Source organism: Artemia sp. Qi Xiang Cuo, chromosome 19 (assembly GCF_049724085.1).
Source record: "Artemia sp. Qi Xiang Cuo chromosome 19, ASM4972408v1, whole genome shotgun sequence".
In the NCBI taxonomy this organism is placed as follows: Eukaryota; Metazoa; Arthropoda; class Branchiopoda; order Anostraca; family Artemiidae; genus Artemia; species Artemia sp. Qi Xiang Cuo.
In genome coordinates, this window is record NC_142812.1 from 61,297,484 (window position 1) to 61,313,299 (window position 15,816).

The 15,816-nt window shown below is 35.1% G+C and overlaps 1 protein-coding gene across 1 annotated transcript in view; it reads left to right on the forward strand.

Moving 5' to 3' along the window:
- Positions 1-9,899, forward strand: part of LOC148941083 (uncharacterized) — a 29,086-nt gene extending 19,187 nt beyond the window's left edge. Inside the window, exon 4 of the mRNA XM_089105160.1 lies at positions 9,628-9,899. Within this exon, the coding sequence (XP_088961286.1) occupies positions 9,628-9,899 (272 nt within the window). The remainder of the gene's footprint in view (positions 1-9,627) is intronic.
- The last annotated feature ends 5,917 nt before the right edge of the window (positions 9,900-15,816 follow it).

The following is a 15,816-nucleotide window of genomic DNA, read 5'->3' on the forward strand; positions in this document are numbered from 1 at the left end:
CTAACATGTTACATAATAGGAATCTTTAAGGAGAAGGAAGTAAGAGAGAGGCTTCTGATCTAACAATACCTCACATAAGAATCCATACTAGTCTATTTTATTTAAATAAGTTTTTCAGAAAGATATATTCAAGCAGTTGAAGAATAAGGTATGGATCGATGTTATTTATAGCATTAAAGTTTTTTCGTTTATTTTGATCGAATTTTGAGTACCCTACCCCCTCCACCCCGAAGGGTGGAAAATGTTTTCGATCCTCTGGCTGTTTAATATTAGACCGAAATTTGGATGTGTTATAGGAGTTTAAACATTAACTTTGCTCAAAAGGAATACAATAAAATGACTTGTACGAACATCAAAGGCACTGGGGAGTAACTTTGACCTTCTGTGTTTTGGCCCCTATGAAATATTACACATTTGAATTTTTAAAGGAAACACAATTAGGATTTGTGTTAGCTTAAGAGGAAGCCTGTGGCTAAATTTTTAAGGCTCCAAAAATTAAGACTTTGATTTTTTGTAAAAGGAATCTAGAGACTGCTTACTTTTCAAATGTTTAATGCATCACTATAAGAAGGCGTACCACTTATTTGGCTGTTTATTTACAATAAGTTTTCATATAACTTTTCAGGAGTGCTACAGGCTTTCCATTTTTTAATGTAGGGCTTACGGTAATTTAAAAGGACACCGGGTACTGCTTTGAGTCAAGGGCTACTCATTTTTTTTTAGGAAAGAGGGTTCCTGAAGTCAAAACTTTGAGACTTTGAAAAAGACTTATCTGGATCTGACTAAAGACTTCATCTGGATAATAGCGCTTTTTAAACGGTTTATAATTTTTAAGCTGCCCCCTCCCCCATCCAATAAGAGAGGAATTTGCACCTCTGCACTTGTTGAAGATTCAGACCAAAATTTTATTGTTAATTGGGCTTAAGGGAGAATAGTACAACCTGTTGGTGGTATAAGCTCCTATAAAATCTGAAATGATTAAAATATTTAAGGAAAAAGGGTTTTATCGTGGTTTCAATGTGCATTGGACTGAAAGGAAAATATAATAGCATAAATTGTTGATAGTGCAAGTTCTCCTTGAGAGTCAGAATTACTTCATAAATTTCAAATGTCAGTTACAAGAGAGAGTTTAAGAGAGAAAAAAATGGGGTTGATTTAAATAAGGCAGTGACCTCTGATTCAATTTATAGGTTAAAACCCTTGAACTATTAAGATATGGCAAACAGATCAACGAAACTCATGCATCATAAATTGAGTTAATTTTATCATTTGCAAGTTTAGCTGCCGCTCGTTGACTCCTGCCAGCCTTGACGTTATCCCGCTATCGTTTACACGGTTGTCAGCTGTTCGAGGACTATCGTGTAAATTACCACTGTTGGAAAATTCTGGGGTGGTGACCCGTTTTTCTCTCTTAAACTCTCTCGCGTAAATTGAAAAGCAGTGTGGTCTAAGAAATTATTTTCAGATGTGATTCCCCTATAGAATGCAAAATATTTGAAATCAAGGAAGAAGGTGTAGGGCTCATGGCACTTGAAAGGGGAATTACAAGATTGCTTTGAGTCCTTGGCCTCCTTTTTTTGATAGGGGGCTTCAAATATTAAAACTGATGCGTTAAAGAAGTAGCCAAAAGACTATCTAAATAGTGTTCCTTTGTAAACGTTTTGACTTTTCCACCCCCCCCCCCTTGAGGGAGAAAAATGCGTGTGTCCCTTGGCCTGTTGAAGAATTAGACTGAAACTGTGAGGTTTTATTGGATTTCAATGCTGATTTGGCTGCTTGGAAATAACAATAACACAGTTTGTCAGAGGTGGATGCTCCTATTAGCAGAAGGGGAGGAGGGCACTTGGAACTAACTTCTAGATTTCATGTAGCAACCACTACAAAAGGCCACATAGGCGGAATTTTGAAGGAGAAAGAAATAGGGTTTGTTATGGCTTAAGGAAATCGGTTGCTTCCCCATGGCTATATTTCTTGGACATAATAAAGTCAAAACTTTGTAAAAACAATCTAATAATATTACTAATTAATAAAAATAATATATAATACTAAATTTCTAAATAATATTACTTTTAAAACGTTCAATACTTCATATTAGAAGTCAGGTTATCAGAGACAATGCTCTAACGTTGCCTGAGTTAAGAGCTGTAAGCCCTGTGCCATAATTTTTTTTTCAGTGCCTATTCATAAAGAAAGGATGGTGCTATAAAGTTCGAAGGGGGCTCATTTGACTGTCAATCAAAATTTCTAGAGTTAAATATGATCGGAGGGCAACCAGCCCCATCCTCTGCTCTTTTTTCTAACCGGCCCCCGTACCCTCAAATGATATTAAATTAACAAACAAATACACTTGGAAACAATAGGGAAAATTTGTTTGCCTATTTGTTATTTTCGTATATGTTGTCTTTTTCGCTATTTATGATATTTAATTAAAATTTTGAGAGAGCCATTTTGTTTAAAATAGTCAAATCGTCGAAGAAATATGCCTCTTTTTTTCTGATGGGATGATAGACTAATTTTTAAAAATCCATAAATTTAACTGAAAAGCTTCTATAATGTATTCATTTGTCTCTCTCATGGATCTCTATAAAAATTAGATTAAAACAAATTATGATGTCAATTCATAACTTTACTGCTCACTTGTACTACTACCGCTACTATTAACAACTCCCTGTGGCACCAATCCACCTTATGCCAATACAGCTATGCATGGTCCTCCTTCATGCCAATCTGTTTAAAGCCTCCCTCTTTATCCCCCCCCCTTAAAGAAACTCCTATTATCATTCCGTCTTTTCTTGTGACATCCTCCCACTCCTTTCGGTGACAACCTCCTTTCGTCTCGCCCTAGATGTTTAGGTGTCAAGCGCGATCTTTGAAAATATGTTTTTCTTCGTCTCCGCGAAATGTGTCTGGGTCATTTCCACCTTTCTCTTATTATAGCCCTAGAAATTGAAATAGAACCAAACTATAGCACAGCTTACGGTTTGAGATACCGTCAGTAATATTGGTACCCAAAACAATCCATAGGTAATTTCTCTAGAAAACATCTTACAGATCTCCTCAGTTTTTCGAGTGCCCATTCTTCGGAGTCATACTTGACAACTACCGTCAGTATAGCTTCAAAAATGATTCAGTATGTGTGAGGGATTACGAGGCAAAGCTAGTGTTGTGAGTTAGGAAGGGGGATATAAAGATTCTGCTAAAAAATTCTTCAGTGTGCCAACACACAAGGACAAATAAGCTAAAGTAACCCGCCCACCGCTCCAAGGCTTTGGTACGTTTTGGATTTCTTTGGGAGGGGGGGGCTTCCATTCCCTTCACTTAGCTGTGTCCGTGGGGGGATACTCCTAAATATCTAGCCCTGTGTGCTAAAGTTATAGTACTTTTAGAAACCATCTTATTCTAATCAAACAGCCATCGTGTTTCAGGTTAGGTTTTCCATTGTGTTTAATAGAGTACATTATCACAGCATTAGTACAGCAAAATCAAACGCTTAAATATCAAACCATGCTATAAGAAGATCCTGAAAGGGCTCTACATGCACGGCAATATTTCTAAAAGAAACCATAATTCCTTTGAAATTTAAAATTTGAATTTAAACCTACAACAGAATAGAAAATTAAAGAACAATTAAAGAAACCATTTTCCTTATAGTACGAGCTTTTCAGCCAGCCCCTTTGACTTTTAGTGCCATCTGCTCCAATTTCATTTTTTTTTATATTATATAGTGCGTACAACACTTACGCAGAATTTTTTTTTTTTTTTTTCATGGAGGGGATACAAGTTCTAGAAATGAATTATTTAAAATGCGATTTAGAAAAAATATATAATATTTGCCCTTTTGTAGAAATAGGTGAATTATAGAATTTGAGAAATTATATGAAAATAGCGAGATTCGCAGGGAACAATAAAAAAAGAGGGCAATAAATAAATCCTAGAAGCAAATTGGCTTTTAAACTTTTCACATCTCCACAGTATCCACCTTTCTGACTAAAAATGTAACAAGTAACTGGAGCTATCTAGCTAGATCGTTTTTAGTACTTTTTCTTGCCTCATTCTAAATTCATTCCATTCATTCCATTTCCATCCCATTGATTCCAAATTCAACCTACTTAGTCTTCTTGATATTCATTTTTAAACCTACTCTCCCGCCTTCGACTCTCACAACCTTCAACAATTTTTTTTTTGTGCGGAAAGGTCTTACGCACTAGATCAGAGAAATAAAAATTACATTGGAGCAGATGGCACTAAAAGCCAAAGGAGCTGGCTGAAAAGCAAAAACTAAAAGGGAAATGGTTTCTTTAATGGTTCTTTAATTTTCTATTCTGTTTTAGGTTTAAATTCAAATTTGAAAATACCAAGCAACACATAGAGAAGGTGGCAGTCTCTTCTCAATATACGCAAAAATTCCACTTCGTTTTAAGTTTTAATATTTTTTCTCACTCTTGGTAGAAAAAAAATTGTTTATTGAATTTCTGATAGTTTCTAAAAATAATCCAGCTCCTCCCCTTCAGGAATTTTCCCCCATGGGAAGTTCCTCCCGTGTAAAATTCCCCTGGAAAATTGCATATTTGCTTTAAATTCTCCCCAATTTTTTTTTTTTTTCTGAACAACTACCTAGAGAAGTTTCTTTAGCCTCCTTTCATGTAAAAAAAATGATTTTCTTTCTTTACGTAATTTTTGATGATTTTTCAAATTATCCTCTGAAAATTGCCCGCCTGTAAGAATTGTTCCTTAAAGACTTCCCATAGAATGTGTCCTATTGAAAAATTCAATGCATATTTCCTATTAAAAAATAGTCTACCAGACGTAGACAATAGGCAGATTGTATAGATCACAGCCCTCTGTGTAAAATTTCCTATTGGCTATTCCCCTGCAACTTTCATACCTATGAACGGTACACACAAAAAAGCCCCTTGCGGTTTAAAATTGGCAATAATTTTCTTATTATGCAATAACGAAAGCGACCCGGTTCAATAGTAACCGAAACTCTAAAAAGCGGAATTTCGATATTAGTATATATCATAAGATTTGGCTTATTATTCTGATTCCAGATAAATATGATTCATTAAGCTTAGTGTTACCCATAAAAGGCTACATACCTGAGAAAATTTGCCTGATTTTGTAAAAGGGTAGAAATGCCCCTAAGAGTTAAAGAATTTTCATGAAAATCACACTGTCAGATTCATTGTTTCTGTGTATTTGATTGATTTTTTTCTTTTTTATTCTTTTTAGTGTGCTTTACTCCGCTTGTTTTGTATAAAAGTGGGTCATAAATAAATTATTATTATTATTATTGTATCAGGGAACCCAACTTTAGAGGTGTGAAGCTCCCATCTACAAAAATATTGAATTTTTTATTTTTTACTAGAAGAAAGATGACATATGCGTGTTTATTTGTTGTTTTTTTCCGTATAGGTGATTTTATTGAACCAATGGTTCTAGAGCATCGAGAGAGGGCTCATTTGAACATCAATCAAAAGTTTTAGTGACTAAAAAAGTTGGAAGGCAGCTAGCACGCATCCCACGTCCCGTTTTTCTCCAAATAGTTCGATCAAAATTTTGAGATAGCCATTTTGTTCAACTAGGCTGAAAGGTTCCAAAACTATGCCCTGGGAGATAGCAGACCTTCCGTAGCCCCTGGGGATAGGTTTTTAAGATATAAAATTTGCCCATTGTTTATGTGTGGTACTTGTTATTGGGTAGTATGCGCATTTTTCAGTGGGGGGATTTTTCTAAGGGTAATACTAAGGGGACTTGACAAAATTCCTATTCGAAATTCTTTTTATTTTTCTTACTTTCTCTTTACTTTGTCAGCTTTATTTTGCAAGTTGAGAGGTTCCGGGGGAAATGTTTGGTATTATTTTGCGAAAACATTTCCGTGGAAAAGGGGATTTCTGACATGATCGGAAAGACAATTAGAGTTTAAAGACTGTTTTCAAGTGAAAATTTGCTGAGGATAATTTTCGAATGAAAGATCTTAAGCCGAACTGGCCAGCCATGACAAAAAACTAGCAGAGAGAAGAAACTCAATGAAAAAACAACATACGAAACTACAGCCAATAACGCGGATATTTCGCCTGTACCAAAACTAGGCGTCTTCAGCACAAAGAGAAGATAAAAAAAAAAAACTAAAAATAAAAAAAAAAAATCAGTTACTTTGGTGTTCTCATCGAAACTCTATTAGCTTTTTTTCCCTACGTGAATAAGTTGCGACAATTGCTTTTTTTGGTGGGGGTTTTATTTGTTTTTAGTTTCATCTGCAAGAAATTTTACTGGGGGGAGGGATTTTCATTGAGGATGGAAGTGTCCGGAGGGAATTTTAAGGGAGATGGACTTTTTGTGGGAGGAACTTTCCATGGAGGAATCCCATTTGAAGGGGCAAATTGGGCTAAAACTCGGCAAATATTTGTTGCTTAACTAGGAAAAATATCACTGTTTTTCCATAATTTTAATGTGTTTTATAAAAAAAATTACTGTTTTTTTTTCTTAAATTATTCTCATTGAGGTGACTTTTTCTCAATATCTTGTAGCAAAAATCCGGGAAAAATTATCATTGGAAAAATGGGAATAGTGGGGTAAATCGGGTCAAAACCTCCCAATTTTTCCTAGTTCGTTAAACAGTAGTTTCTATATGAATTATCTTAATTCTACATACTTTTTCGGAGTTGTCCAACTAAAACCAACTTTCGTAGCTAAGGATTTTATAAGGGAGGCAATCTGCCACATCAGAAGGAGAGAGGGTTAAATTGATGAAGGTAGGCTATAGTATAGAGCGGAAATAATGTTGGAAAAAGAAAATATACCAGTAGATTAGGTGACGTTCTAGATGAGGGGCATTTGTCTATCTTAGAAATTAGTCGAGTTAGGTGAATAAAACTGTCATAAATGATTCCAGAGCCTAAACAGTGCTCCAGGAAGGTCTTTTAAAGTCTCTGCCTCCCCCCTCTAAATGGTTTAAAACCAGTTATGAAAAAAACTTACACAAAAATTACATTTATAAATTTACACAAAATGTGTGTTATAAAAATAAAATTTTCAGAATTAGATCTACAGCCCACACAAGTCCCAAGGAAATTGTACTGATCCTCTTAACATGTCTAAATTATGATTTATGATGTTTAAAATAAGTTGAACACCCGGTAAATGTGGAGTAGCTCATATAATAGACCTACGAATAAAATAAATATACCACTTCATGTCATTTTTTATGCTCTTTCTGAATATGATCATCGCTTTTCTTGCAAATTTAATTTTAAGCCTTTTCAGGGCCTTGAAAATAATAATTTCTTTCTATAGTTTTTGGATATAAAAGGGGTTAAAACATTGGTTTCAAACTTACTAGCTCATTATAAATCTAAGGATTTCAAAACAATTCAGCCATGTTACCTTCTTATTTTGTTATGCCACTTAAAACTGCCATTTTACCAAAATATAAAAAAAAACGCAGCCGACAGAAGAGAAACTGTTTTGAATTTTTGTATCCAATTTAATTGTGAGTGATCAATACATGTGGATTCTATAACTTTAAAAAAATGCATTTTATAATGGAATAATAAGTTTGGAACCAGTCTTTTAACTTTTTTTTCTACCCCAAAACCTCCCCATATAAGGTAAGACTATAGACTATAAGGTAAGACTCCCCAGTACTCAAACAAATATTTTTATGAAAATATATTGTCCCTAAACAGGGATAACCTGCTCCTAATATTGGACAGAAAAAAAAAAAAAATACCGTGGATTATCTGTTTTATATATATTTACTGATTTTTATTCCTTAAAGTTTTGATAATTTTTTATTTATTAAAGTTAAAAAAAGAAAACATTTAAAATGGATTGGTTTTCAGTAAAGTGCAAATTATGTTCTGGTCTTGAGAAGGCATAGTGGTTTAAGAGTCAGATGGGATTTACTCGTTTAAGAGTCAGGTGGAGCCTTGCCATGAAAGGTGCATGAGCAGTCATAAGATATCTATATATTAAGCAGCATACGGGGAGCAATTGACGGAGAACAGATCACACCATCTCTTAATTCATGTACAAGACTGTTAGAAGAGTCTATAGTTATACCCGACTCTTCTTAGCATTCTTATTTCCTCTTTTTTCCTGAATTTACTTTCCTTCATTATTTGCCTCCTTTTTGTCTCCCCTTTCCTTGCACGAAAATCGGAAAAGATTATCCATGTAAACGTGAATTACTTCAAATTTTAATTAAATCTTGGTTGCAGGGATAGATAAAATGGTTCTAGGTGTTTACCCCCCCCCTTCCCCCTGCGATTATACCCCCCCCCCCGGAAAATACCTTAACTAAGTTTATTTATACTTAATACTTACTTAACTAATATATATATACTTAACTATATTTATACTTAACTAAGTTTTATCTGGTGGCTGGTGTTTACCCCTCCCCCTCCCGGAAAATACCCTCCACTAGGGAGAAGGAATTTTGGTACTTATGCATTATACACCACTTACTCAAGTTTACGCTGTGTAAAACTCGAGAAAAAATCGGTTTCTTCGTTAGTTTCTTTCAGCTTAGTGCGAGATAAGACAAAGATAATTGACAGAATAGATGGGAAATATATAATTACATATATAATATTGGGCTATATTTTTGCACATAAGGGGGGGGTAAAGTATTAGGACAGTTTGAAGTCAGAAAACAATTCTAACAGTAATTAATAAACTAACGAAGAAACCAGTTTGTTCTCGATTTTTACTCATCGTAAACTTGAGTGAGTGGCGTATAATACATAAGCACCAAAATTCCTTCCCCCTACAAAAATTAAAAACGAAAACTCAAATAAAATCCTCAAATTTAGAAAGCCTTATCCATGGGTATATTTTCCGGGGGGGGGGAGTAGACACCGGCCACCAGATAAAACTTAGTTACGTATAAAAATAAAAGGTTATTGTATATGAGCTATGTTAGTGATTTTTACCTTATTAAGGATAATGCCCAAAAATGACTGATCCTTAATTCTGTTATATGTTAATTAGCACAAGCCACGACACTAATTACGTTGAGCTTTTAGCTCTTAGAAAACTTTTGTTGGCCTCTTTCACTAGCACTGAGTTACGTAAACGTTAAGTATAAATTAAACAAATATGGAAATCTTTTTCCAGGAGGTTTTTCTTCGTTCACTATTTTGTCTTTAGATTGCCCTCCCTCGTTGTTGCGCTTGCCCCCGCCCCCACCCCTAAATCAGGTTCCACTGTATTGTAAAGATTTTGAGTAGTATAATTAAATAGAGAAAAAAATAAATAAAAGAAAGAAACTAAAACCTAAATTTAGGTCAAACAAATTCTAAGAGATAAAGGAAGCAAAAGATGAAGAGAACATCCTTTCTTCTACGAGGGAAGGAAGAAATGAAAGTGGGAGTTGACTATCAAACGTATCAAAGTCCTTAATATTGTGTTAGAGTTCATATTATTATAAAAATTTTCAAGTCTTTTATCTGTTAAATATATCTTCTTCTTGAATTTTAAATTATATTTTATATTATTTCGATGAAACGAAGAAGATCTTTAAAGCAAAAATCCTAATCATCCAACGTTCCACGATATAATATTGTTACGTAATAGTCTTAGCTATCTTATTGACTTTTTTTTAATTTTATTTCCTAATTTTAGAAGTATCAAATTCAACTATCTGCAGCATTGGTGGTGAAACTCCTATCCAGTGTGATATATGTAAGAAGACTTTTATTCGGTTGCAGCGTTTGAATAGACACAAACGAGGGCATACAGGTGAAAAACCTTTCAAGTGTAATTTATGTGAGAAAACCTTCTCTAAGTTAGAAGCTTTGACTAGACACAAACGAGTACACACCGGGGAAAAACCTTTTCAGTGTGATATATGCAAGAAAACTTTTGCTCAGTCAGAACATTTGAATCAGTCATAAACGAGTGCATACAGGAGAAAAACCCTTCCAGTGTGATATATGTGAGAAAACCTTTACTCACTCGGGAGCTTTGACTTATCATAAACAAGCACACGCAGGGGAAAAGCCCTTTCCGTGTGATATCTGTAATAAATATTTTGTTGATTCGGGGCATTTGACTAGACATAAACGAATGCATACAATGGAAAAACCCTTACGCTGTGATATATGTAAGAAAAGATTTGCTCAGCAGGATTGTTTGACTACACATAAACGAGTACATACAGGTGAAAAACCTTTCCAGTGTGATTTATGTAAGAAAACGTTTGCTCAGTCGGGACATTTGACTAAACATAAACGAGTGCATACAGGTGAATAACCCTTCCAATGTGATATGTGTAAGAAATGTTTTGCTCAGTCATCAACTTTGACTATACATAAACAAGTGCATACAGATGAAAAACCCTTCCAATGTAACATATGCAAAAAAAAAATTTGGTCTGTTGGCACACCTGACTACACATAAACGAGTGCATACAGATGAAAAACCCTTTCAGTGTAACATATGTAAGAAAACTTTTGCTGAATTGTCAACTTTGACTACACATAAACGAGTACATACAAGTGAAAAATGCTTTTAGTGTAATATATATGAAAAAAGATTTTCTGGATCAGGCTCTTTGATTGCATGTATATAAGAAAAAATTTCTGATCCAAGTCACGTAAGTACTAATTCCAACATGCATATATGAAAGTGTTATCCATAAAAAAAAACCTTTTCTGCATCAAGCTCTTTGAATAAGCACAAAAGAATTCTTAGAAGTGTAAAAGCTTTTCAAATATTATAGATTTCACATTAGGTTCTGTACGAAACTTTACAAATATTATATGCATTGTTGGAGCGACCACCCTATGTTGTTTTCTGATTGGAGGATTCAGTTAAACTATCATGAAATTTTCTTAGGGAAGGGGGGGCAAGCACACACGGGATAAATGGTCACCGGACGGCTCTATTGGGGCTTGGAATTTAGGAATAGATTTTTCTGTTGGCGAAGATGTTTTCTTAATTAGTCTTTTGAGTGATTAATTAAAAAAAAACTTTCCGAAAAATAAGTTTTTCATAGAAAAGTAAAGGCTATTTTAAAATTAAGCTCAGCATATAAAAATAACGTTTAAAATTAAAAATAAAAACGACCAGAAATTACTATTAAAGAATAAATGAAACCCAAAACAAACAGAAATTAAATAAACAATCATAGCAAAAAACATACAACTAGTAATATTATAAATGAATAAATAGATCTTAAAGCGAGTAATGTTTAGATTGAATATGAAAATCAAGCTTAAAAAAAAAAATCCTATTGAAGTATAAATGAAACTTAAAACGAACAGAAATTGAATAAACAATCAATGCAAACAAACATACAATAGATATTAATGTAAAAATAAAAATAAATCTTAAAACGAGTGAAACTTAAATTGATATGCAAATCAAGGTTGAAACTAACAAAAATCACTACAAACAAGAGTTTGGGTATCACCTCCTTCTCTCACTGTAAAAGTCTAAAACCTACTGCGTCATTGGCGCTTTACTGAAAACCAATTTTATGACAAATACTTTCTTTTGTACTTAATATTGAAAATAAACATTAAAATTATACTAACATTCTGAAATGATAAGCTTTCAGCGATTAATATCATTATACATCAAATATTCAGTTTAATTTATTAGCTCTTTTTAAAGTTGTTCAAGATTAATATAGTTTCACCGCAACCAAAATTTTTGATACTGCCTCCTTTCTTAACCGTGAATAAAAATCGAAATCATATTGCGTCATTGAAGCTTAACTGAAAACGAATTATATTACAGATATTTTATTTTCCAGTTCTTACAGCATTGAAAATAAGCACAAAATTACAGTGAAATAAGTTTTTGAACTGATGGATCTTTCAACAATTAATATCATTATACATCAAATATTCAATTTGTTGTTGTTTATACTTTCCAAGACTGTTCAATACGCATCTAGTTTTCACTACAGCGCCAATGACGCAGTAGGTTTTAGACTTTTACAGTGAGAGACGGAGGTGATACCCAAACTCTTGTTTGTAGTGATTTTTGTTCGCTTCAAACTCGATCTGCATGTTCAATTTAAGTTTCACTCGTTTTAAGATTTATTTTTATATTTACATTAATATCTATTGTATGTTTGTTTGCATTGATTGTTTATTTAATTTCTGTCCGTTTTAAGTTTCATTTATACTTAAATAAAAAAAAAATTCGTTTTAAGCTTGATTTTCATATTTAATTTATCCATTACTCGCTTTAAATCTATTTATTCATTTATATTATTACTTGTTGTACGGTTTTTGCTATGATTGTTTGTTTAATTTCTGTTCGTTTTGGGTTTCATTTATTCTTAAATAGTAATTTCTGGGCGTTTTGAGTTTGAATTTTGACAGGTATTTGTATCTGCTGAGCGTAAGTGTAGAAGGACCTCTAATTTTATTTGAAAGACTTATTTTTTTAAAAATTCTTTTTAATCAAGATTTTTTCATTTTTAATTGCAAAAGGTTGCAAATTTTAAAAAATTCCTTATTTCAAAATCAAACTTAAAAAAAAATTTAAATGTTCATGAAAATTGTATCAAAGTAACAATATCAAAGTGAAAAAATGGGTTTGTGTCAACCTCGGAGTTTTGTTATCTGATTTTTGAACTATTTTTAACAAAATGGCTATCTTAAAATTATTATCGGATGGGTTTGGGGAAAAAGGGTGGGGGGGGGGCTAATTAACCTTCGGTCTCTTTTGACTCTATAAAAGTGAACTAGAACTTTCTATTTTCAATCAAATGAGCCCTCTGAAGTTTATACGAGCATCCCTTCTATAAGAACCTTATATATCCCCAGAGTATAACCTACAACGCCTGTCCCTGGACCCTGGGGGGCTTTTTCGACCCCGGAGTCTTAATATCCAATGGTTGAACTATTTTTAACAAAATGGTTACCTCAGATTTTTATCGGATGGGTTTATCCATCCGATAAACCCAAAGGAGTGGAGGACGGGAGAGGCTAGTTTCCCTTTGATCTATTTTTACTTTGAGAAAATGAACTAGAACTTTTAATTTCCATTCAAATGAACCCTCTCTGAAGTTTATACGAGCATCCCTTTCATAAGAACCACATACGGCCCCAGGACATAGCTTACAGTGCCTGCCCTCCGGCCCTGGGGGTTTGTGTCGACATCGGAGTTTTTATTGTCTGACCTTTGAACTATTTTGAAAAAAAGGCTCTCTCAAAGTTCTTATCGGATGGGTTTGAGGAAAATAGAGCACGAAGAGGGAGGCTAGTTGCCCTCCGATCTCTTTTGACTCTTAAAAAGTGAACGAAAACTTTCTATTTCCAATCATATGAGCCCTCTCCGAAGTTTATACGAGCATACCTTCCATAAGAACCATATATGCCCCCAGAGCAATACTTACAATGCCTGTCCCGGGCCCTTAGTGGGGTGGGTTGTGTCGACACAGGAGTTTTTCTTATCTGACCTTTGAACTATTTTTAACAAAATGGCTACCTAAAGTTTTTTTATCAGATGTATTTGGGGAAAAAGGGCTTGGGGGTTAGTTGCCCTCCGATCACTATTGAATCTTATAAAGGGCTCTAGAACTCTCGATTTCCAACCGAATGAGCCCCTTTTGAAGTTTATACGATGACCCATTCCATATGAAGTGCCTCTGGGAAAAAAATAAATGGAGTGTGGGGGAGGCTAGCTGCCCTCCAATCACTTTTGACTCTCACAACTTTCAATTTTCATTCAAATGAGCCCTCTATGAAGTTTATACGAGCATCCCTTCCATAACAACCATATATGCCCCCAGGGTATAACTTGCAACGCCTACCCCTGGAACATGGGGGGCTGTGTCGACACCGGAGCTTTTTGTTATCTAAACTTTGAACTATTTTTAACAAAATGTCTATCTCAAAATTTTTATCTGATACATTTAGGGCGTAGAGGGGGGGGGGGGGTCTAGTTGCCCTCAGATCTCTTTTGACTCTTAAAAAGTGAACAAGAACTTTCAATTTCCAATCAAATGAACCTTCTCCAAAGTTTATACGAGCATACCTTCCATAAGAACTATATATGCCCCTAGAGTATTACTTATAACGCCTGCTTCCGGGCCCTGGGGGTTGCGTCGACACAGGAATTTTTCTTATCTGACCTTTGAACTATTTTTAATGAAATGGCTATTAAAAAAATTATATCGGATGGGCTTTGGGGGAAAAGGTTGCGGGGGGGGGGCTAGTCACCCTCGAATATCTTTTGACTCTTAAAAATTGAACTAGAACTTGAGCCCTCTCTGAAGTTTATACGAGCATCCCTTTCATAAGAACCATATACGCCCCCAGGACAACACTTACAACGCCTATCCCCCTGGCCTTTAGGGGAATTTTTGAACAATTTCCAAAAAACTGGCTAGCTCAAAATTTGTAGCAGATGGGTTTGGGGAGAAAAGGGGCGCGGGGGGCGGGTTAGTTGCCTTTAACTCTCTAGACTCTTAAACAGTGAACTAGAACTTTCAATTTCCAATCATTTGATCCCTCTATGAAGTTTATACGACCATCCCTTTCATAAGAACCATACATGCCCTTAAGGCATAACTTAGAACGCCTTCCCCTGGGCCCTGGGGGGTTGTATTGACACTGGAGTTTTCCTTATCCGACCTTTGAACTATTTTTAACAAAATGTCTCTCTCAAAATTTTCATCAGATGGGTTTGGAAAAAGAAAGCGTGGGGGGGGGGCGAGCTGCCCTCACGACACCCGAGTTTTTGTTATCTGACTTTGAGCAATTTTTAACTTAATGGCTATCTCAAATTTTTTATCAGATGCATTTGGGGAAAAAGGGGGTGGGGGGGGGCTAGTTGCCCTCAAATCTGTTTTGACTAAAAAAACTGAACTAAAACTTTCAATTTCCAATCAAATGAGGTCTCTCTGAAGTTTTTACGAGCATCCCTTCAATAAGAACCATATATTTCCCCAGGGCATAACTTACAGCGCCTGTCCTCGGACCCTGGAGGGCTGCTTCGACCCCGGAGTTTTCCTTATATGGTCTTTGAACTATTTTTTAAAAAAGGCTATCTCAAAGTTCTTATCGGATGGGTTTGAGGAAAAAAGGGCTGGGGGGGGCTAGGTGCCCTCCAATCTCTTTTGACTCTGAAAAAATGAACTAGAACTTTCAGTTTAAAGTCAAATGAGCCCTCTTTGAAGTTTAAACGAGCATCCCTTCCATAAGACCCATATATGCCCCCAGCGCAAAACTTACAACGCCTGCCCCCGGGCCTTGGGGGGTCGTGTCGACACCGGAATTTTTGTTATATGATATTTGAACTTATTTTAAAAAAATAGCTATCTAAAAATTTTTATCGGATGCATTTGGGAGAAAAGGGTTTGAGGGGGGGGGGAAGCTGGTTACCCTCCGATATCTTTTGACGCTTAAAAAGTGAACTAGAACTTTCGATTTCCAATCAAATGAGCCCTCTCTGAAGTTTATACAAGCAATCCTTTCACAAGAACCATATATGCCCCCAGAGTATAACTTATAACCCTTGCCCTCAAGACTCTGGGGTGTGTGTCCTGCTCAAACATATAATTTCCAGAATTTTCAACTAAGTTGAGCGAAATGGCTATCTAAAAATTTTGATTAGATGTGTTTCGCGAAATGGTGGGCGTGGAAGGGATGTTAGTTGCCTTCCAATCACTTTCGAATATTAACAAGGGAACTAGCCATTTACCTTTCCAATCGAATGAGCCCTTTAACAGATAGGAGGTTTTCTCTATTAGGAGTATCCCCCAAGGATTCCAGATCAGAGAGACAAAATCTCGGCAACAGGGTCACAACTGGGCAACCAGTTGTCCATTGAGCGAATCGTCCATCATTT